This window comes from Narcine bancroftii, chromosome 2 (genome assembly GCF_036971445.1).
Source record: "Narcine bancroftii isolate sNarBan1 chromosome 2, sNarBan1.hap1, whole genome shotgun sequence".
Classification (NCBI taxonomy): Eukaryota; Metazoa; Chordata; class Chondrichthyes; order Torpediniformes; family Narcinidae; genus Narcine; species Narcine bancroftii.
Window position 1 is genome coordinate 345,356,445 of NC_091470.1, and position 25,216 is coordinate 345,381,660.

Sequence of the window (25,216 nt, forward strand, 5' to 3'; positions counted from 1 at the left end):
AGGTTAATTAAATTAATAATAATAAGTTAAAGTTTGATCCTGTTTTCATGTTTAAAGATAATTAAAAGCAAATTTTGTTTAAGTAATCATTTGTCTTGGTGAATTTCTATTGCTGCTGGGTTTATGGGTCCTCTGGGCTCGTAACATTTGGGGACTCAACTTTTCGGATTGAAAATTGGAGTTTTGGGATCTTAAACTTTAGGAGTTTTTGTGATTTATTAGTTCAATGGTTTTTCCAAGCTAATTTAAAGCTCATGTGCGTGGAAAACACCAGCTATGTTAGTACATTTTTGTCACAACCATCACCTGCAGAGCTGCAGAGCAAGAGAAAAGTGGAACTGATGGTTATTTCTAAGGCATTAAAGCCGACTGAAGTCAAGCATTGGATGAGGAAAATACAAATACAAAGGATTATAGTGAAATATTATATAAGTGAGGAAAAATTTGTTGAGCAGGACTTAGAACATTTTCCAGAGGAAAGATCTATTGAATTGCAATTGGAATTGGAGAAATTGAGAGTGGAAGAAGAAAGAGAGAAATGGAGAAAAATATGAGGTAGACGAAGCTGAAAAACAAAGAGAGGAAGCTGAAAAATGGAGGAAATATGTTAGATGAAGGTGAAAAACAGAGGGAGGGTGATAAAAGACAAAAACAATGTGACCTTGAACAGATTTAGGGCAAGAGAGACCAGACTAGGGGGTTAAGGGAAAGTGGAGAAGGTGATTTTGATATCTTATGGTTGGAGATGGAATCCAAGGAGCTGTTTACTTTAATCTGTATGTGGCCTCAATTTAGCAGCACACGAGTCAATGGACAGTGGTGTCCATGGTCTGTGGAATTAAAGTGGTTGGAAACTAGTGGAGGGTGTATCAGGAGCACTAATAACCCCTCACTTGGAAGGAATGTTTAGCTGGATAGGTTATTTCCCATATTTTCCCTGATGTTCCCATAAAATGCAAATTTTACCTTGTGAGCATATAATGGCATCAAAGGTTTTTCAGAACCTCTCCTTGCTATTACCACCCCCGTTCACATCCTACTGATGAACCAGGCTGGCCTGTGTATGTTCTGACTTCACAGTCCATATATGCTCCAGCAGAATACTCTCAGGACATTAATCAGGCCCATGAAGCCTGGCTGATGTCGTGTCTCCACAACAAAAAAAGGTTCTGGTATCTTTCAGTGGGCAACACTTTGTAAATCTCTTTATTTCGCGCAGAGCACAAGGTTGAAGAAGGCATTCAAAAAAAAAGATAAACTATACCTGAAGGGGTCTGAGATTTAACATCAATATTTGTAATGATTTTAAATTAAAATAAAGGGAATGATTGACAATGGGATACACGTCTTGGAACATTATTAAAAACTAGTTACACTGTTTAATTTAAAGTTGACAGGAGCTTGAATAAAAATAAAATAAAAGCAGAAAGGAAGAATATCTGCAAACACTGTGATTCACTGTGAAGTCTAATAGCGTGAGTACCCCTGAGATTATCCGATCTCGGAAGCCAAGCAGACTCAGGCCAGGTCAATACTTGGAGGGGTGACTACCTAGGAACACCAGGTGCTGTAGGTTTCTGTGAGAGGCGCTGGACAAAGTGGTGACTCTCTGTCTACCTGACAATTGACTCAGACTCAGACTACAAGACCATGAGTGGACTCATGTGGAAACAACTAAGCCTCCATAAAATAATGTCAACACCTGAGCAACAAGTGATTGTGAGTACAGGAATAGATATGACTCATAACCATCATTAAATAGAAGTTTGGACCATGTTTTCAGTTTGAACAAGGCCCCATGTGAGAATAATTAATGATTTGTGTAGATCTCTGAGACAATGGATAACAACTAAATTAGAAAGATTTCGCCACCATTTGATTGAATTCTGAATTATAAATTGTTTTGAGAAGCCACTTGCGTTAGGTAAACTGTGAAATTCGGATTGAAATAAGACCCTCATGAGATTTAAAAAATTATTTTCAGACTATTTATTTGACTAATTATTTTAGACTAATTATTTTCAGACTATTTATTAGACTAATTATTTTAGACTAATTATTTTCAGTCAGGAATAACCTGGCTTTGATGGCATCCAAAACCTGAAACAGTCAGAAGAGCTTGCTGTTCCTATGGAAACAGAGATAACCAGAGGCCCAGGTTAAATTGGTGAAGTATCTACCTGGGAAGAATTGGTCATAAGATCCAGTTGGGAATTTTTTTGAGAGCAGTCAATTCCATGCTACTCTGCATTTTATTGGCTCAGTTGGGGTTTGAAAAGCCCCACTATTTTGTCATAAAAACATATAAAAGAAGAAGCATCAAGTATGATTGGCAGTGACAACTCCAGAGACCAATGGTCGACAAGAAAAACAAAGTCCGTCAAACCTAGGACATGAGCAATAATAAGAATTGTCGTACTGAGTGAAATAGGAAAGTCTGAAGAGGTTGTGAGTGTCGTCAAAATGCAGTCCAGATGGAGGATGAGGTGTGGCTCCTCCAATTTGCGGCTGAACTCAAGTCTGGCAGTGCATGAGACCATGGATAGGCATTTCAGCAAAGGGAATAGGGTAGGGAATTTAAGTGGGTGACCACTGGGAGATCCACAGAGCTGAGGTGCTCAACAAAGCAATCTCCCAGTTTGCGTCCATGGTCTCATGTATTGCCACATTGAGACTGCCCACTAATTGGAGGAACAACTCCTCATCTTCCATCTGGTCACTCTCCAACAGGATGGCATTAACATTGCCTTCTCTGTTTTCTGTTAAATTCCCCCCCCCACCCCCCACCACAATCACATAACCATTTATATAACCATTTACGGAGCGGAAACAGGCCATGTTGGCCTTACGAGTCCGCACCGCTTCACTGATTTTGTGCGCCCTCTTCAGGCATTGGTCCCGGTAGATCTTCATCCATAACGATGGCCGAATTCAATGCGGGTGGAATCAGTCGTAGAAATGCTTGTGAAACGTGCAGTTCAATACTTCCCTGTCTCCTTTCCTCTAGCTCTGTTTTTCTCTCTCCCCTTTTTCTCCCGTCTCCTTTAACTAAGCCAAAATCAATTCTCACCTTCCCTTTTAACATTTCCAATTAACACCTTTGGTCTGTACTCCTCCCCCTCCCATTCTTCCTCCTTTGTTTCCCCAGCTTTTTAATTTAGACGCCTGTATTTTTTCAATCATACTGAAACATTGGTAATGTATCTAACTCCTGTATACACTATGAGACTAGCTGTGTTCCTCCAGCATTTCTGTGTTGTAGTGAGACTGAGAAGCTTGGAAGTAAGTGATAGTACTTCATCCTTGTTGACCAGAGACGGACTAGTTTTGAGGTGTGTTTAAAAAGAGAATACTTGAACAGGTTTTGGTGTGAACCAAGATTATGAAGTGTTTTATTTTTTCCAGCTAACCAAAAGACATGGTTTTGCAGCAAACAAGTTTCTGGAAAAACGTGGATAATTTTCTATCCTTTTTTAACACATTGATGATAGAATTCAGTACTGTTTCCAATGTGTCAATCCAACTTTCAACTAACGAAGGAAAGTATTCTTTGAAGACTAGAGACATTCCACTAAACAAATTCTACTCTGAGCTCCATCATTTCACCAGGATGCTGTGTGGATTTGAGAACATGTCTTATGAGCAAGCTAGGTCTTTTCTATATGGAATGACAGAGGATGAGAGATGACTTAATTGAGGTATATATGATTATTAGAGACAGATTCTGGATGGAGAGCCAGCACCTTTTTCCCAGCATGAAAATGACCAATATCAGAGGGCATCTGTTTAAGGATTGTGGAGGAAAATTTAGGGGTGATGTTAGTGGTAGGTTTTTTTTACAAAAGAGTGGTGGGTACCTGGAATGGTTGGGGTGGAGGCAGAGGTTGGTACAAAAGGGACGTTTAAAAGACTTTTAGATAGGCATGGACGTAATAAAAATGGAAAATTATGGGCTGTGAGGAAAAGAAGCATTAGATAGATGTGGAGAATGGCATTGTGGGCTCAAACGGTGCTTTTCTATATCCAATGGAAAGAAGTCTCCAGGAGGATGTAGCAAAGCCTCCTTGAAAAAAAAATGTTAATATTCTCACTGAAGTTCAGAGCAATCTGTGCTCAGCAACCACTCAAACTGGAGAAGGAGCACTGAGCGTCTTGACTTTGTAGGACAACAAATCGAGGCCGAGTGCAAATCAGAACAGAGTGTACAACATCCCAAAGGCATCACCCAGCCAACCCATCAGTCACCAATTGTCACCTGATGGCAGAGTGTCCAGATCTCATGTGGCACTCATCAGCCATGCCCGAAACACAGAAAGAGAGTGGAAGGGGTAAATGACTCTTTGATCTTTTGTACTCAAGAGGGCAACTGTTTTCCCAGTCTTTTGCCACTACGAAGTTAGAAAGTCAGCAATTAATTTCCATTAATCTTCTCAGAAGTCTGCCTGTTAGCTAATAGTTTGGATCAAAGCATAGAAACATGTCACCACAATGTTTCCTACATGTAGAACAAAATTAACTGAGGATTTAACAAGTAAAATGTGCCTAATAAAAAAGTAGCTACTGATAATAAATTTACAATTGGACTCACATGTGTTCCTGGAATGTAAGTGCCATTTGTTTCTGGTGCTCCATGTAGAAAAAGGCCTCTGAGAACCTTCTTACCTGTGCACAAAAAAAAATACACATCTCAATTATTTCCAGTTTCAGAAGCATTTAACCTTTTGTCTTTATGCATCTTTCAGTGTATTGTGTGGTATAATGACCCTGATCCATCAATATTCCTCAAGAAAGTGTTAGCTAAAGGTATTCCATACGTGGTTCATACTCCTGTGTAATGATTCTGCTGCCAAAATAACTGAGAGGTGAAAGACACTCACCAGAGTGTCATGTGTGAGGGCAAGGGTCATGTGTGAGGGCAAGGGTCATGTGTGAGGGCAAGGGTCATGTGTGAGGGCAATCATTTGGATTATGCTGTGAGATTGATGAATGGTATCCTGTAATCTTGGGTCTGTTGTCAATCAAATTGAGTGAATTATTCCAGAATATTTGATTATTTATTTTCGGTTACATTTTTATGAAAACATGTAATTATTATGTGCCGTGTGAGAAATGTATTATGCATGTGTGCACCATGGTCCGAAGTAACCTGGTCAGATGATAATAAACCTGAACTTGAATAAGTTAAAGATTAAAAACACCATCTCACTCTCTGCCACATTGCTAAAATGAGGCAGCTCGGATTTTCCACGATTAAGAACCAAATCGCCATGGCACCACTTTTTACACCTAAAAACAGAGGTGAGTCCATGAATTAATGAAGTGAATTTAGTAACGGTTGCTGAGAACTAGCTAGAGCCCACAATTGAGAGTAGAGTGAGTTAGGAGTCGGTCATGAGGGACGAACCAACTGAATGTTTTGAAGAGATGATTAAGGTCATAAAAAGAAGAGGTTGAATAGATGACATAGATTTTGAAATAGAAACTAATGAAATTCTCTGAAGGTTATAGTTAAAGCTCATGAAATTACTGTATTTTTTTAAAATTTAATTTAATCTAGAAATTCAGCAGGGAAACAGGCCTTTGTGGCTCATGAGGCCATACCGCCCAAGTACACCCATTTGGCCAATTAACCTACTAACCCTGTATGCCTTTGGAATGTGGGAGGAAACTGGAGCACCCAGACAAAACCCATGCAGACACGGGCAGCATTGGATTTGAACCTTGGTCGCTGGTGCTGTAATAGTGTTGAGCTAACTACAATGAGTGCATTGGCTCTGCTTGAGAAGAGCCCGTGTGTCAGGAGGCAGACAGCAGCAACAAGGACTCATTCTCAAATTGATAGCATGTGATGAATAGTGTTCTGCAAAGATTTCTGATAGGATTATAATATTCAATGTAATCATTAATGATTTAGATGATAGATTAGTTAATGACATATCCCAATATGCTGTTAACAAATTACATATATCGCACATGGATTCTTAAATTTAAGAGATGCTAATAAATGAACTAAATTTTTATCTATGTCTTTCAATGTCGATGATGTTATGAGGTGATCCATGTTGGACCTAAAACAGCAGCCAGAAGTAACATTGGGGTTACTGTGGACACAGGAGACTGCAGGCGCAGCAAACAAACTGCTGGAGGAACTCAGTAGGTTGAGCAATATCATTGGGAAAAAGTAATTGTAATGTTTTGAGTTGAGACCTTTCACCTTGATTGCCGTTCCTCATTGCACAACATTTCACTTCAACTCTGACCACAGATTCAAGTGGACAAGCTTCAGCATTGGTACAGTATTAGTAAACTATTCACTGATATTGGACATTCAGTAAGATGCAATCCTATCGTCAACACGTCTGCACACGCATAGCTCTCCTGGAGAGAGGCTAGTCAGCATTTGGATCCAAATTCCTCTTTCTAAATTCAAGCCCTGGCATAATTTCAGTCAATTACAAATGAAAAATATGACTTAGAATGTAGGACACTATAGCACAGAACAAGGCCTTCGGACCACGATGTTGAGCCGTCCTATATATTCCTACCAAAGAAAATAAATCCTGTTTTTCTTTCATCCATGTGCCTGTCTAAGAATCCCTTAAATGCCCATCTTAAATGTTTAAGCCTGCACCACCACCCCTTACATCTGATGACTCCTTAAACTTTCCTCCCTAAATAAATTCATTGGAAGAAAAAATAGTTTTGCATTTGATAAGGATTTTTCCACAAGTAAATCACACCATCAAGTGTAGGAACTAGGCAGCAGATACAAGAAGAAAACTGATTGAGTACTCAGGTAGACTGTTTCCTTAAAATATTAAAGGTTGGAAGGAATTAATTTCTAACTGGAAAGAATGTAGAAAACATTCAGGAGAATGTTACCAAGACTAGCGGGCATGAATTATCCTAAGGTAGGGGTGACAAGAGCTTGAAGGTATAGATTTGTGAGAAGGAAAGATTTAAAATAAGGCCTGAAGGGCACCCTTTTTGCATAGAGGTACGTGGAACAAGCTGCCAGAGGAAGTGGGAGAGGTTGTTTTGATAGCAACTTTTAAAAACAATTAGACAGTACATGAATAGGAAAGGTTTATAAGGTTAAGGGCCAAGTGCGGTAAAATGGGAAGACCTTAGGTAGTCAAGTTGATGAGCACAGGCCTGCTGGGCTGAAGGGCGTGTTTCCATTTTATAAAACTTGATGACTCCATGCTTCTCGTAAAAACAATAACTATCATACATGCTGGCAGCTTTGTGGCCTGACAGGATTTTCCCGATGGTCACTAATGGAAAGGAAAGAATTAAAGGAAAGACATGGAACATGACAGCACAGTTAAGGCCCTTTGGCCCATGATGTTGTGACGACCCAAATATACCTACCAATAAAAAACTGAAATCCTCCTTACACATATCCACCTATTTTTCTTTCATCCATGTGCTTATCTAAGAGTCTCTTAAATTCACCTATTGTTCCAGCCTCCACCAGCACCGCTGGCAATGCTTTCCAGGCTCCTACAACTCTGTGTGTGAAAAACTTAACCTGATGTCTCCCTTAAACCTTTCTCCCTTCACTTTGTACAGATGTCCTCTGGTGTTTGTTATTCCTGCCCTGGGGAAAAAAAAAACAAGCTGCCGATGTCATCCACATGTCTCAGAATCTTGTCGATTTCTATTAAGTCACCTCTCATCCTTCTTCACTCCAAAGAGAAAAGCCCGAGCTCTGCTAACATAAAACTTATTTTTCAATCCAGGCAACATTCTGGTAAATTTCCTCTGCACCCTCTTCATAGCTTTCACATCATTCCCATAATAAGATGACAGAACGGAAGTGTGGTAAGACTAAACCTAAATTGATGTTAAATTAATTGTGGCACCATTACCCTCAGACTGTGGTGGTCTTGACGTAAGAAGGCCGTTACATCTGCTTGGAGCAATGTGGCATCCCGGAACTGATTCCACAGAGCCGCAAGGCAGGAGCACAGCTGCGACAGGTCCTTGCTGATCTGTTCTGCCACGTTATCTGGGCTGCTACACATCTGCAAAAAGGTTTAAAAAATTCACACAAAACACATACTTACAAATTGAACCACAATGTGTTGCCTGTGTATTAAATGGAAAAGTGTTAAGAAGAAAGAGAGGCTCAGGAAAATATCTCATGAAAATCAGGATTCAAATTAATGAATTAAATGCCTCATGATAACCTGTGAATAACCTCATAGGTACTTAATTTCTTCATTCCAAAGCAGAGAGTACAAAGCAGAATCTTCCCTATCTCTTATAATTCCATACATGGATGACCACTCTGATCTTCAAGAGGACCATTTTTGCTCTTATTATATCTGCAGCTCTTGGCATTTTCCTTCATCTTGTCTACCAGAACAACCTCACACTTTTTTGAAACCTTCCTGGTTTCCTTCTTAAGTGTTTTCTCCTAATTTGTTCCTTACTGCCTGTACCTGTTCAGCAACTCCTTTTACTTGTTGGACAGGGTTTTAATCTCTTTTAAAAACCAAGGTTCCTTGTAACTGTTAATCTTGCCTATAATTCTGATAACACAAACTCTTGTTTTCTCAGAAATACACTTGTGAAGGCCTCCCATTTGCCAAGCACACCTTTGCCAGAAAACAACCTGTCCCAATCCACACTTGCCCAATCCTTTCCGATTCCATCAAAATTGGATTTCCATCAATTTAAAATCTCAGCCCAAGGACCAGGACTATCCCTTTTCATCATTATTTGAAATTAATGTCAACTGATCATTTGGTTCAAAGTGTTCTGTTAGAAGTCCAGAGACCAACAGCAATAGAAATTCACCAAGACAAATGGTTACTTAAACAAAAGTTGCTTTTTAAATTTTCTTTAAACATAAAGACAGGATCAAATTTTAACTTATTACTATTAACTTAACTTAACCCCCTTCTAATTCTAAGCGCACATGTATGTAATGTGTATATGTTCAAGAAAGTTTTTTGATTCAGAGTCTTTTGTGAAATAATAATGTCTGTTTGTGAAGCGACCTACACAAAACCTCCACAATTTATCTCTTTTAAAGACATATAAATATATAATAGACCCCGTAACAGTTCCCTTATATGCATTTCCATCAGTTGTTCTGACTCATTCTCAAATAGGAGGTTCAGTGTTGATTTCTCTTCAGCTGAGATCTCTATATATTAAGGAAACTTCCATAAATGCATTTGGCAAACTCTAATATCTACTTCGTTTACAGATTTGGTGGGGGGGGGGGCATGTCCCAGTCAGTGTAGAAAGTTAAAATGACCTTTCACTACCTTATTTTTCTTGATTTGCTATCACTCAGCAAATTTGCTTTTCTAATTCCCACTGACTATTAAAAGTCTATAACATAATCACATTAACGGAGAGTTGGTGCCAATGGGGGGAGGGGCATCTGCGGGCATCACACCGCCAAGCGAGGTGCTGATTTCCCCCCATATACTCGATGCCATCACTCGCCGTCAAACCCGCCCCCGCCCGTGTCACTGGCATGCATCAAGCGTCACTACTGTCGAGCTTAATGCACACTAGTGACTCTCCATGCAATAAAAGCAGCACGTTCGGCTGCTACGTCAGAGGGATGCTGGAGGTTTAGGTCCGTTCAGTAGGTGGGTACCAGCAACCCACTCCCTGCTGAGCAGGTTTACAAGTGCTGTACTGTGCCCCCAGGCTTTTCCTGTGTTCGAAATTCATGTAAATTGGGAAAGAACACTTGCACTGACACTAGTGTCTGGACATACCATTCATACAGCCCTCATCTTCTTCTCTTGCACTTCTAGAACCTTCCCTTCTTCTGTTGGCAAGTGCTCTTTGAATGAAAATAGCATACTATAATGTTGGATACATTGATTATAAGACCATAATACAGGAACAGAAATAGGCTAATGAGCCCATCAAGTCTGCCCTGCCATTTAATCATGAGCTGATCCATTTTCCCACTCAGCCCCACTGCCTGGCTCTCTACTCATAACATTTGAAGCCCTGGCTAATGAAGAACCTATATACCCAATGACCTGGCCTCCTCAACAGCCTGTGGCAATAAATTCCACAGATTTACCACCTTATGGCTGAAGAAATCCTTCTGCATCTCTGTTCTAAGTGGACACCTTTCAATCTTGAGATTGTGCCCTCTTGTTCTAAACTCTCCCAACATGGGAAACAATCATTCTATATCTACTCTGTCCATGCCTTTTAACATCCCTATTGCTTCAATGAGATCCCACATCATTCTCCTAAATTCCAATGAGTACAAGCCAAAAGCTGTCAAACATTCCTCATATTATGCCTTTGATTCCCAGAACCATCTTTGTGAACCTCCTCTGAAACTGCTCCAATGTCATTAATCCTTTCTTAAATGAGGAGCCCAAAACTGTTTCAACTCAGGACTCAGCAGTGCTTTATAAAGCCTCAACATCATATCCCTGCTCTTCTATTCTATTCCTCATGAAAAGAAAGCCAGAATTGCATTTGACTTCTTCACCACTGACTCAACCTGCAAGTTTACCTTCAGGCAATCCTCCACGAGGACTCCCGTCCCTTTGCATCTGGGTATTTTTAATTTTGTCCCAATTTTTAAAAAAATCTTCCAAAGCGCATGACCGCATACTTTCTGGCATTTTATTTCATTTACCACTTCTCTACCCATTCTCATAATCTATCTAAGTCAGTCTGCAGCCTCTCTGTGTCCTCAACACTACCTGCTACCTGACAAACTATCGTATCATCTGCAAACTTAGCCTCAAAGACTTTTATTCCATAATCCAAATTATTAATATACAACATAAAAATATGTAGCCCAAAACCGACCCGTGTGAAACACCACTAGCAACTGGCAGCCAGCCAGATTATGATCCCTGTAGTCCAACTCTCTGCTTCCTGCCAATCAGCCAATGCTGTACACACACTCATATATTTCCTGTTACACCATGGGCTCTTATCTTGTAAAGTAGCCTCATGTGTGGAACCTTGTCAAAAATCTTCTGAAAATCCAAATCCTTAACTAGCCTGCTTGTTACTTCTTCAAAGAATTCCAATAGGTTTGTCAAGCAAGGTTTTCCCTTAAGGAAACCATGCCAATTTTGTCCTATCTTATCATGGTCCCTCGAAGTGCTCTGCAAGCTCATGCTTAACAATTGACTAACATTTTCCCAACCACTGATGCCAGGCAAACCAGTCTATCGCTTCCTTTCTGCTGCTTCCCTCCCTCTTGAATAGTGGGGTGACATTTGCGATTATCCAATCCTCTAGGACCATACAAGAATCTAATGATTCCTGAAAGATCATTACCGACGCCTCCACAATCTATAACACTACTTCTTTCAGAACCTGAGGGTGCAATCCATCTGGTGTGGGAGACTTATCCATGCTTAGACCATTCAGCTTTCTGAGCACCTTCTACCTTCAAATAGGAACTGTACTCACTTCCCTTCCCCGATATCCTTCAACAACTGGCACACTGCTAATGTCTTCCACACTGAAGACTGATGCAAAATATTCATTTAGTGCCTCTGCCATCCTGTTTGCCTCCCATTATAATTTCTCCAGCATCATTTCCTAATGTTCTACATCTGTTCCCACCTCTGCTTTACTCTTTATGAACTTGAAAAAGCTTTTTGTACCCTTTGATTTTATTTGCAAGACTACTTTCATACTTCAACTTTTCCCTTATTATGCTTTAGTTACCTTCTGAAAGTTTTTAAAAACTTCCCAATCCTCTATCTTCCCACTCATTTTTGGTTCTTTGTGTGCTCTTTCTTTTGCTTTTATGTTAGCTTTGAGAAGTCAGCACAATTATGACATTTTTCCATTCAAATATTTCTTTTTTTTTTTGGCAGGTATTTATCCTGCGCCTTCCTCATTGCACCAGAAACTCTATCCATTGCTGCACTGCTGCTGTCTTCCCTACTGGTGTCCCCATCTATTCTACTTTAGCCAGTTCCTCTCTCATGCCATTGTAATTCCCTTTACTCCATAGAAATACCAATACATGTAACTTTAGATTCTCCTTGTTAAATCTCAAATTGAACGCCATCATATTGTGTTCACTGCCCTCTATGCTCCTAAATCACCTCTGATGCATTACACAACACCCAATCCAGTACAGCTGACCCCCTAGAGGACTAATCAACAAGCTGCTCTAAAAAGCCTTCTCATAGGCTTTCCACAATGCTCTCTCTTGAGGTCCAGTCGCAACCTGGGAGATTGAAAACTTGGCTGAGAGGTGCACCTTCAACAACCTCACATTCAATGTCATCAAAACCAGGGAGGTGATTGTTGACTTCAGGAAAGGGAAACCAGATAACATTGGGGATCAGAGGTGGAGAGAATGAGCATATTTAAATTCTTTTGAATCACCCATCTCAAGGGATCTTTCCTGGACCAAACACACGAATGGCATTATGATGAAAGCACACCAGTGCCTCTACTTTCTCAGGAACTTGAGGTTTAGTATGACATTGATATGACAGATGTGTGGTGGAAAGCATGCTGACTGGCTGCATCATGGTCTGGTAAAGGGGTACCAATATCCCCGAGCATAAAGCCATGGAAAAGATAGTGAACGCAGCCCAGGACATCGCAGGCAAAACTCTCCCCATTACTGTCGGAGAGCATCAGCAATCATCAAGGATTCACACCATCAGGAAAGAGGTATAAGGTACCACAAGACTTGGATCACTAGGTTCAGGAACAGCTGCTACCCCTCCACCATCAGACTCCTCAACAACAATCTCAATCAGGGACTCATTTAAGGACTCTTACTTTTGCACTTTATCAATTTTTTTCTCTCTCTGTCATTGCTCAATCAGCTTGTTTACATTTCTTTATTTGTTTACATGTGAACGTTGAGTAGTTTCTTTTTGCACCACCAATAAGTGGTAATTCTGCGTGGCCCGCAGGTAGAAGAATCGCAAGGTTGTATGTGATGTCATGTATGTACTCTAACAATAAATCTGAAATCTGTATCTTGTCCACATCCCTGCAACTCTTTGGAGTCCTAAAAATAACTGCTCGTAGTATCTTTTTAGTCTTGCTACTTCTTATCTCATCCCACAATGCTTCTATATCTTCTGATCCTATGTCACCTCTTTCCTGATGTAACCAACATTTAATGCTGTTCTTTATTAACAGTGCCAGACCATCCCCTCTGCTTACCTGCATATCGTTTTGATACACTGTGTATATCCTTGGACATTCAATTTTCAATGATATCCATCCCCCACCGCCTCCATGATGGCCACAAAATCATACCTGCCAATGTATAGCTGTACTAAAAGGTCATCCATTTTATTCCTTATCCTGTGAGCATTCAAATACGAAACCTTTTTGCTGTTATTTGTTACTTTTGACTCTGTGTCCCTAGTGCATTGCAATTTTACCCTATCTGCCTGTCTTTCCACTCAAGCTCCCTACCAACTGTCACTACTTGTGCCCCAACCTCCTCGACTTCGGCCTCTTCACTTTGGATTCCAACCCCCAGTGAAAACTAAAGAGCTTTTAAAATTTTATCTTGATGTACTTCTGTAAAAAAAATGTTGTAGCCCAAGTGAAATATACTCGGTACTTTTTACTTGGGACTAATTATTTCACTTACTCTCGGCTGACATTTTTAAGTCTTGCCCAATTAGTGTGAAATTTTAATTTTGGAGGAATGACGAGTAAATAAATACCACACTATCAAGCACCTGCTCTGTGATCACTTCCTGTTTCTGAATTTTTCTTCTATTATTTTCTCATGTTGCGCTTCTGACAGGGGATGGATTTCTTGCCATAAGAAATAGAAGTGGGTATGAGTGTGAAACTTTATTGCAGGCACACAGGTACAAAAGATACAGCATTAAAATAGCACACGTTAAATTACCACACTGCGCCGTGATCCAGAAAAAGAGATATTAAATATTAACTATTCGCTGAAACAGTTGGTGCAAAGAAAGTGATGATTCAAAGAGTGTAGAGAGATATTTTAGTCGCCTCAGAGGAGTTTATGGTTGAGGTTTAGGATTCAGCAATGGAAAGGGTGGCTACTGAGAGGTTGAACTGGATTATTTCATTACTGAACCTCACTTTTGCATTCCAATAGCCAAACAAATGTGAAACGAGCAACATAATTTCTCACCTGTAAGTTAACACAAAGCTGTGACAGTGTTTCCTCTATGAGGCAGTCCTCTGGAAAAGATAAAAATGGAGATTTTGTGAATTCAACAGAACAAAACCACTAAAATACAGCATGTAATAGTCAGGTGGAAAAGTGGCAGATGGAGTTCAATCTGGGATAAGTGTCAACTGACACATTTTGGAAGATCAAACCTGATTATAGACAGAGTGGAGAAATAGAGGAATATTGAAATCCAAGTCCAGCAATCATTCAAATTTGCTGCACATTGATAAGGAGGTTTAGAAGTCATAGGTGTGTTGGGCTTCATAAATCAGACGATAGAGTTCAAGAACTATGTGGTAATTTTGCAGCTTTACATCCTCTGGTTAGACGATATTTATTGTGTTCTGCTCTGGTCACCTCATTATACCAAGGATGTAACTTAGTGGTTTTCATCCTTTTTCTTTCCACTCACTTACCACTTCAAGTATTCCCTATGCCATAGGTGCTCTGTGATTAATAGGGGATTGCTTATTCCAGGTGGTATGTGGGTGGGAAGAAAAGTTTGAAAACCACTGTTTTAATCATACCCAATTGACTCGTTATCTGGACGGTTTCATAATTCCAAAGGAAATAGGCCAATGACAATTTTTCTCAAGCAAAATATTTCAGTAACAATTGGGTCTAGAGCAGTGGTTCTCAAGCTTCCCTTCCTGCTCACATTCCACCTTAAGCCATCCTTTACTAATTACAGAGCACTGATGGCACAGGAATTACTTAAAGTGGGATGCGAGTGGAAAAAAAAGGTTGTCAACCACAGGTATAGAAGGTTTAGAGAAGGTGCAGAGGAGATTAACCAGGATTAGAGAACATTTCTTTTGAGGAAAGGTTGATTGAACTAGGGTTTTTCTCTTTGGAGTGACAGAGGATGAGAGGTTATTTAATAGAGGTGTAAGAGATTCTGAAGGGGCACAGATAGAGTAGACAGTTACCACTTTTTTTTTCCCCCAGAGGAGGCAATGGGCAAAACCAGAGGACTTGTGCTTCATGGGTTTTATGTGCAGAGAGTAGTAGGTGCCTGGAAATCACTGCCAGTGGTAGTGGAAGTTGTACAATAGGGATCTTTAAAAGACTCTGAGATAGGCCCGGATTTAAGAAAAATAAAAGGTTGTAGACAGTGAGAGACAGAAATGTTAGATAGATCGTGGATCAGTCGGCTCAAGATTGTGGGCCAAGTGGCTTGTACATTGCTGTTCTATGTTCCAAGGTGACAGAGGAGAATAAATGTTGCAGAAATAGAAAACTAGAATTTCAACCAAGCAAACCTTTCACTACCTTATTTGTCTAAAAATGCAAATATTGATATTTTGGGTGGGTTCACACCACTTCAGAAATGTGAACTCATTTCCTTCTTGGACACTCATCATATGTTTTCACGTATCATATGAATCCTCATCTTCCTGTCATTTGGAATTCCCAGAAAAAAAAAATGAATTGAAACTCTTTTCCCATTTGTTATCTACTACAGTATTTTCACTCATATAAGTGCACACGGATATCTTTCTTTGGCTTGGCTTCGCGGACGAAGATTTATGGAGGGGGTAAAAGTCCACGTCAGCTGCAGGCTCGATTGTGGCTGACAAGTCCGATGCGGGACAGGCAGACACGATTGCAGCGGTTGCAGGGGAAAATTGGTTGGTTGGGGTTGGGTGTTGGGTTTTTCCTCCTTTGTCTTTTGTCAGTGAGGTGGGATATAACATGCAGAAAATCATACATTGTATAAAATATTTTCGTATAACGTGCACACGTCTATCACGCACAAATGTAGCATTCTAAATTCCGACTGGCAAAATCAATTTGCATTTCAATGGAACACATACCTGTAGCTGCCACAGTTAATCTCCCACAATTAACACCCAACCAACTTCCCAAGAAGTGTCAATTGCCCATTAACAAGCTTTGGTGAGGAATCAATTAAATAGATTAAAGACAGGCTTCAGGATTAAGTAGGATTTTAATTCTAATGTTGTTTCAAATCAGAGGCACTCGATCTGTTACTCTCCTCCCTCAGGGTTGAGTCTGGGCAACTGACATCGATAAGGTGCAGTGCCCTGACTAGAATGTCCTGTTTATTAGAATACCATGGCTTTAAGTACAAAGTGATATTCTCAAAATCGAAATTTCCCATATCTGCTATAAATTGTGTCCATTCTTTCAATGCCACTTTATAAATTCTCATACTCGCTATAATATTCCCAAACTTGTTATAAATTGCCGTCTCATCTTTTCCATGACCACTATTAATTGTGCGTGTTCTTTCAATGGAGCTATTATATTCCCATGCTCGCTCATATTCCAACTATAAATTGGCAGTTTGACTTCCCACGCCAGCTATTAATTGTGGTGTTCTTTCAATATGTAAAAGTATTCTCGTATAGTGCACACATGCACAGGGGGTACCCGTTTAGTAAGATATGCATATAAGGAGAGCATTATATGCATAAAAATATGGTAATCTTTGGACTCAGACAATACACATTGAATTCTCCTTTGGTTGTTCCCTTACCCCCAAACACCGACACAATGAATTCCTTGATGAAGTCTTAATCTCCAAGGGAATCATTCCCCATTCTACAATGCCACTGATCCACTGACCTTGGAAATCCTCCTTCCACCAAGAGTTTCAAGGCTGTATCCTAAGGGACTCCATTAATTTTTCCAGCAGACCTTGAAAGGCTTCAGATACAGTAAAACTCCTCCCCTGCCGGCTGGGACACCTTCCATCCAGTCATTGCATCTCCACCACTAAGCTGAACTGTGGTGGTGGATCCCGACACTGGGCCTCCCTCCCCTCTCCCACAGCCTGCTGGAACCCGTAGGCTTGGATCTTCCTTCATAAGCTTTAGCCACGGTCTCTGGCAATGTTGAGACATTACGCAAAAAAAGACGAAAGCATGCCTTCTATAGGTTACTGTTCTAAAAGAAAACAGTTGCATGATTCCACCCAATAAATATTACATTTAAAATAAACATAAATTTATTCCTTCGTATCATTCTTGAGACAGAGTCTGCTTGTATGATTAGCAGCATTATTGGCATAGCAGATAGCACAACACTATTACAGTACCAGTGACCCGGGTTCAAATTCAGCGCAGTAAGGAGTTTGTACGATCTCACCATGACCTGCGTGGGTTTGCCCTGGCTGCTCTGAGTTCCATAAACATAAGTTAATCAGATACAATTGGATGGCGCTGAAATGACTTCTACCATGCTATACCGTCAAAATTAAAATTTTAGAAATATCACCATAAGTTCAGGAATAAAATTTATGGAAAGTTTCTACTGTAACCAAATTGCAACTGTGTCACTTGCAAGCGACTGTGTTCCAACACTGTTCGTCATGAGGTCTGAAAAACTACAACACAATAATGATCCTCTGATAAATATGACGTAATTGTAACATAGCTTACGTCATCCAGGTGAGACCGCACCTGGAGTACTGTGTCCAGTTCTTGTCTCCATATTTGAGGAAGGATATACTGGCTTTGGAGACGGTCCAGAGGAGGTTTACTAGGTCGATCCCTCGGATGAAGGGGTTGACTTATGATGAAAGATTAAATCATCTAGGATTGTATTTGCTCGAGTTCAGAAGAATGAGAGGAGATCTTATAGAAACATATAGGATTATGAAGGGTATGGATAGGATAGATGTAGGAAGGTGTTTTGATCTGGCCAGGGAAACTAAAACGAGAGGACATAGTCTCAAGATTCGGGGGAGTAGATTTAGGACAGAGGTGAGGAAAAATAGTTTTTCCCAGAGAGTAGTGAATGTTTGGAATTCTCTAACCAGGGAAGTGGTTGAGGCTGCCTCATTAAACATATTTAAAATTCGGTTAGATAAATTTTTACATGATAGAGGAATTAGGGGATATGAGGAGAAGGTGGAGTTAGGTCATAAATTAGATCAGCCATGATCGTATTGAATTGCAGAGCAGGCTCGATGGGCCATTTTTGGCCTACTCCTGTTCCTACTTCCTATGTTCCTATCTTTGAAATCATGAATGTCACCAGTGCTCTGCTACATTTTGTCTTGCGCCATTTCTCAGAGTTCAAGTGCTGGCGGGTTTTTCACTCCCAGAAATGTAACAGGCAATCTGTGCCAACTGCTCTGAAGACCGTGTCATCTTGAAGATTACTTGAAGATTACTCAGTCATAGGTATTTGAAAATAAAGATATTACCTATCCCCCAAATTTGTGAACAGAAATATTGGATGAGTTCATTACATTGATGCGTTTTACTGAGGGGACGCGCTGTGCTAACTGCTCATTTTGAATGAGAATGCAAGAAGACAGAACCATTTTTAAATAACATCAAAGGGAACTGGCCATGATGTAAAAAGATACTTTATGGGATTAGGTGGACCTAGGAGTGTTTTCATAAAATAAGTGTTCCTGCTGAGATCTGCATTTATCTCCCATCCTTAGTTGCTCTGAGAAGATGATGTGATATTGCCTGCTTGCTGCAGAGGGCAGTAGAGAGCCGATCATGAAGGGGAAAACATTCAGATATCCTCATCCAAAATCCATTGGTAAATTCATTGATGATTTCTCAGTCATTTGGCACAGAAATCACACTTTTTATTTCTTAGTTTCAAATGATAAATTCAAATTTCCCAACTACAATGACGGACTTTGAACTCACCTTGTCTTTGAATTAAAATTAAAGTCGCAACCCAATCCACTGGGTATGATATTGGACAACAGTTGAAATGCATTCATGAGATTTAGAATTCTGAAACTAAAAGGGTAATGCTGCCATTTCTCCAGTCTAACAGTAATGTACATTATAATACAATCACAGATCTTACCCAGCTGAATCTGATGCAGTTCTGGGACTTGTTTCACTATTGTACCGAAATAGCAGAGGAGTCCTTTGTAAGCGGAGAGTAAAATTCGGCAAAGGCTTTCGTGCCATCGGTATGCTTGTTGTAAGCAGCTCTCAGAGGTGACGGCAGTGTTCCCCTGGCAAAGAGAGAGACCAATCAAGGAACAATGTGTTTCATGATGCATTCTTTGCCACAAATCCAGGTTTACATTCAAAACTAATGTGACTGCATCAGCTTTCTGATTTGATTTCTTTTTTTTCAAATAGTTCATTAAAATTTTTGTACATGTATTAATATCCAGAATACAAAAAGTGACAATCATATATACATATCAGCTAAACATGCTACAAACTGTACCCCGATAAACCCCACCAACCCCCTCCCTCCCAAAAAATAATTCCCCCAAAAAAAGACAAAAGAAAGAAAAAATAAGATAGAAAGAAAAGTACAGAAAAAGGAAAAAAAAACAAATCTGGTCACCAAAATATCATCACACTTCAGAAAACTTTGCCTTCAATATCATCAAGGAGTTAGCAAGTTTCATGAAATTCAGGGAATGCTCCTTATAAATCCCTGCCTACTGTATGGAAGTATGGGCACCAAATTTTCAGAAAGATATCATAGTTAGTGCTTAAATTATACGTAACTATCTCATACAACTATGTATTTCTGCGTCCCATCTTTCCACTCCTAAATAGGAAGCTTATTTCCATGTCACTGCAATACATTTTCTTACAACTGCTATTCAACTTTCATAAATTCCTTTTGGGGAAAAAAAAATAATTTCAATTTAGTCTTATCACCGAAAAATTACCCAATTAAAACAGAGCATTGGATATTGTGGAAGTTTAAATCCAGTAATTTGTTCTAAAAAAAAATATTCTAATTCTATCCAAAATGGTCTCAATTTTGTACAAGACTATGCAGAATGCAAAAAGTGCCTATCTCTTGACTACACTTAAAACATTTATCTGATAAATCTGATTTCAATCTATTTAATTTTTGTGGAGTAAGATACAATTGATGTTATAAAATTGTATCTTGTAGCGGCTGCTACACAGATTGAAACTCACCACAACCACATTCAACGAACTGTTTTGTTGAAACTTCGCACGCATCCCATTAAGGGCGGAATGAGCTCCGACCCCACGTCAGAGGTGATGTCACCATGCTCACCTGAGGCACGTGCTTTGTTCAAACTCATGCAGCATGGAGGTCCTCGAAGGCGCTATCTTCTCATGGCTGCCCCACCGGTGCAGCGGTACAAGTGGAGTCAGTTCGCTATGAGGATGTGCGCCGCCACAATCTAACATTTATTGTATTTGTCATCCTATCATAACATAATTTCTGCCAATTGTTCTCTACAATACTTGTATTCAAATCCATTTTCCATCTCTGTCTGCTTCAAAGTTCCCTTTTGGTTTGCTTTGCCTTCTCATTGAATGCACTGACCAATGTTATACCATCTACCCGAATTTCGCCTTTATGCACTTTAGTGCCAGTTTTTGCTTTGAAATGATTTGAGAGCTGCATAAAAATGAGTTGTTGATGTTTTCTCTGATTAAAATCATACCAGAAATTATGAAAGCACTTAGATATCTTGATGACTCCTCAATCGATTGAAATTCAAAATAAGTAATCTATCATTAATTGCAACTCGCTCTTTCCTAGGAGTGAAAACATTGGTGCCTGAGCAATGAATCCCACATGGCATTATGTTTGTATTTGCCATGTGAGTCAATTTCTGTGAATAAATAAAAGCTGAACAATAATTCACTATGAATTGCAGTCTGCAAATTTCTTTCTCAATCCTCTGGGTGGGAGTTTACAATATGCGGCATTATGACATGCAAAGAAGCAAGAGAAAAAAGGAACTGATGGTTATTTCTAAGGCATTAAAACTGATTGAAGTTAAACATTGGATAAGGAAAGTACGAATTCAGAGAATTATAGTGAAATATTATATAGGTGAGGGAAAATTTGTTCAGAAAGACTTAGAAGATTTTCCAGCAGATAGATCTGGTGAGTTGCAACTGGAATTGGAGAAATTGAGGATAGAAGAAGCTAAATGCAAAGAGAGGAAGCTGAAAAACAGAGGATGCATGAGTTAGAGTTAGCTAAAAGACAGTATCAATTAGAGAGGATGAAAATTGAGATGGAGGAAAGTGAGAAAGAAAGCAGAAGCTGTAACTCCTGGGGAGAGGTTTTTGCCTAGTAGAGAGGTAAATCTAGTGCCTCCTTTTGATGAGGGAGATATAGATACCTATTTTCAGCATTTTGAAAAGGTTTCTGATAGTTCAAGATGGCAAAAAGATAAGTGGACTTTTATGCTCCAAAGTGTATTAAAGGGAAAAGCACGAATTGCATACTCTAGCTTGACTGCACAGCAAGTGGCAAAGTATGATATTGTTAAGCAAGCTATATTGAAAGCTTATGAGTTGGTTCCAGAAGCATATAAACAAAAAAATTAGTAGTTTGATAAAAACATGGAATCAATCTTATATGGATTTTGCTTTGAAGAAATCTGAATGGTTTGACCATTGGTGCGCCTCAAGAGGAATAAATAATTATTTTGATGGATTGAGAGAATTGATGTTAATTGAGGAAATTAAAAGGTGTGTCCCGAAGATGATTAAATTATACCTGGATGAGAGAGATGTGGATACGTGGCAACATGCAGCTAGATTGGCAGACCAATTTGCATTAATTCATAAAAGTACATCCCAAAATTGTATACGTTTTCAGAAAATTAATGTGGAGTAGAGCAATAAGCCTGTTCAGAGGACTAATATGGAGTAGAATAGTAAGCCTGAAATTAAGTCTGGAGAGAAGGTTGGAAAGGACAGAACTTCTGGATTTGTATGTCATTTTTGTAAAAAAAACCTGTTCATGTTATTGCAAATTGTCTAGTATTGAAAAACAAAAGAGTGAAAAAGGTTTTACCAGAAGAATGTAGTTGAATTTAGGAAGAGCAACGATTCTAAATCTGATAGAGTGTCATGGATGTTTTCAAACCTTTTGTTTCAGATGGTTTTGTTTCAGTAAAGGAGGGAGAATCACAGGTTCCAGTTAAAATTCTTGGGGATACTGGATGGGCACAATCATTGTTTGTACAAGGGGTTTTATCGCTTGATCATAGAACTGACACAGGGGAGACAACTTTGATGGAAGCTGTTGGAGGTGAGGTGGAGTTAATATCTCTTCACAAAATAGTGCTAAATTCAGAGTTAATTAAAGGACCTGTTGTGGTTACCCAAGTTACCCATGCAGGGGGTCTCAATTTTATTAGGGAATGATTTGCCAGAAGGTAAAGTTGGGTCAGTTTTGACATTAACAAGTAAGCCTAGGAATGAAGAGATGGAAGAGAATTGTGAGATATATCCTGTGTGTACAGTAACAAGGACCATGTCTAAGAAATTATTGAGAGATGAAGAAGATCCAGTTGACAGAGTGTACTGACAATAACCACACCAGTAGTGCGAGTATAAGACAGCTTTAATAAACTAATATGTACACTAAGAGGTCTTGTCTCTCTGCAAGACGAACCTGGAAGGCGAGATTGCAGCTCTCGACTGCTTTATATACAAGGTCACTGGGATGACCCCTGGTGACCTAGTGGTGTAATTACATATCACCACACAGAGATTTGCCAGGTGCTTCTGAAATGGTTTTGAAAGAGCAGGGTAATTGTGAGAGTAAGGATTTCTCTTTGTCAAGCAAAGAGTTAATTCAGCCGCAGGGAGCAAATACAAGTCTTGTTGACTTAGCACACAAAGCAGTAACTGAACAGGAGATTGGAGAAATGGCTTGTGGTTATTTTTTTAAAAGGTGATTTGTTAATGAGGAAATAGAGACCTCTTGATATTTCAGCTATTGAAGAGTGGGGGGTGATTCAACAGGTGGTTGTTCCTAAAAATTACTGGAATGAAATTTTAAATTTAGCCTACAGTACGCCTTTAGGTGGTCATCTTGGTGTAAAGAAAACCATGAATAAAATTTTCAAACAATTTTTCTGGCCTGGTTTTAGGATGTTGTAAATTGGTGAAGGATGTCATTTTTTGTCAGGTTGTTGGGAAACCTAACCAGGTTCCTCCAGTGGCTCCATTACAATCTATTCCTGTTGTTGGGGAACCTTTCACTAGGGTTATTGTGGATTGTGTAGGTCCCTTGCCGAAAACTAAGTCTGGAAATCACTTGTTAACAATTATGTGTATAGCATCAAGATTTCCAGAAGCTATACTATTAAGAAATATTAAAGCCAAAATGGTGGTAAAAGCTCTGGAAAGATTTTTGGATTACCTAAAGAAATTCAGATTGATCAAGGATTTAATTTTATGTCTGGGCTGTTTCAACAATTAATTTATGAGTTGGGAATAAAACAGATCACGTCAGCTGCGTATCATCCTGAAACTCAGGGAGCTTTGGAAAGATTTCATTTTACTCTTAAAAATATGATGAGAATTTATTGTTTGGAGAATGGAAAAGATTGGGACGAACGTATTCATTTATTGTTAATTGCTGCAAGGGAGGCTGTGCAGGAGTCATTAGGTTTCAGCCCTTTTGAAATTGTGTTTGGACATCAGGTTAGAGGACCTCTGATGTTGTTAAAAAAACAGTGGGTTAAAGAGGATGTGCAGTTGGACTTGCTGGATTATGTTTCTAAATTTAAAGATAGGCTACAAAAAGTGTGCACTTTGGCTCAAGCGAATTTAGAAATGGCTCAGGGTAAAATGAAGTGTTTATTTGATAGAAAAGCTCAAGTGAGGAATTTTAAGATAGGAAGTAAAGTTTTGATTTTGTTTCCAACACATGACAATCCTATGAAAGCTAGATTTCCTGGTCCGTACACAGTTAAATAAAAATTGAATGATTTTAACTATGTTGTTAACACTCCAGATAGAAGGAATAAAACTCAGGTTTGTCACATAAATTTGTTGAAACCTTATTTTGAGGATAATGGTAGTGGAGAACAATCTGTATCAGAAATGTTGGTTGTTGACAGAGAGGAGGAAGTGGTGGATCATGAGATTATGGAAATAAAATCTTGTGAGGGTAGCCTTAAAGAAACCATGGTTCCTGTGCACCTGTCTAACTCAGCAATTTTGGAAAATTTGGAGGAAAAGTTAGTTCTTCTTAAGTCACAAGAACAGATGCAGTTGAAGGAATTCATTTTAAAATACACAAATCTGTTTCCTGACATTCCAAAAAGGACATCAGTGATCTACCACGATGTGGATGTTGGAGAAGCAAGTCCCATTAAACAACACGCATACAGAATAAACATTCAGAAAAGTAAAACCATGGATCAGGAGGTGGAATATATGTTGAGAAATGATATTATTAGACCTTCAAACTCAGATTGGAGTTCTTTTTGTATTCTGGTACCAAAACAGATACTTATCCTATTCCATGAATAGATGATTGTATTGATAAAATTTGAAAAGCTAAATTTCTTACTAAGTTGGTTTTGTTGAAGGGTTACTGGTGTATGCCTTTAACTGAGAGAGGAAGGAATATTTCAGCTTTTGTTACTCTGTCCGGTTTATATGAGTATAATGTATATCCTTTTGGCATGAAAAATGCCCCTGCAACATTTCAAAGGATGATTAATTCAGTAATCCAAGGGTTAAAACATACAGATGTTTATATTGATGATGTGGTCAAAAAAAAAGTGACACATGGGAAGAACATTTGAAGGAATTGGACAATTGTTTGCAAGATTATCCAAAGAGCAAACTTAACTGTTAACTTAGCGAAGAGTGAATTTGTAAATGCCACTGTGACATACTTGGGTCATGTCGTTGGCCATGGCAAAGTTTCACCTATTCAAGCAAAAGTGAATGAAATTTCTGAGTTTCCTTTCCCAATGGCAAGAAAGCAGTGAGAAGGTTTTTATGAATGCCAGGATATTATAGGAAGTTTTGGAGAAATTTTGCTGAGGATGCTTTTCCTATAACCAACCTTTTGAAGAAAGAGGAGAAATTTGTGTGGACTAAAGAGTATCAGACAGCTTTAGAAAATTTAAAAGATATGCTACACCATTATCTAAAATCTCCTGATTTTGATAAACCTTTTTCTGTAGCAGTGGACGCGAGTGAAAGAGCAGCAGGGTGTGTTTTATTGCAAAAATATAATGAAATTGACCATCCAGTCGCCTACTTTTCAAAAAAATTCAATGTTCATCAAAGGAATTATACCACTTTTGAAAAAGAACTATTGTCTATCGTG

General features: G+C 39.1%; 1 protein-coding gene across 1 annotated transcript in view; it reads right to left on the reverse strand.

Moving 5' to 3' along the window:
* The window catches only part of fam135b (family with sequence similarity 135 member B), a 409,679-nt gene that overhangs the window by 95,181 nt on the left and 289,282 nt on the right, over nt 1-25,216 (reverse strand). Inside the window, exons 8-12 of the mRNA XM_069922246.1 lie at nt 18,962-19,124; nt 15,418-15,432; nt 14,123-14,172; nt 7,875-8,030; nt 4,589-4,662 (exon numbers count right to left, since the gene is read on the reverse strand). Of these exons, the coding sequence (XP_069778347.1) occupies nt 4,589-4,662; nt 7,875-8,030; nt 14,123-14,172; nt 15,418-15,432; nt 18,962-19,124 (458 nt within the window). The remainder of the gene's footprint in view (nt 1-4,588; nt 4,663-7,874; nt 8,031-14,122; nt 14,173-15,417; nt 15,433-18,961; nt 19,125-25,216) is intronic.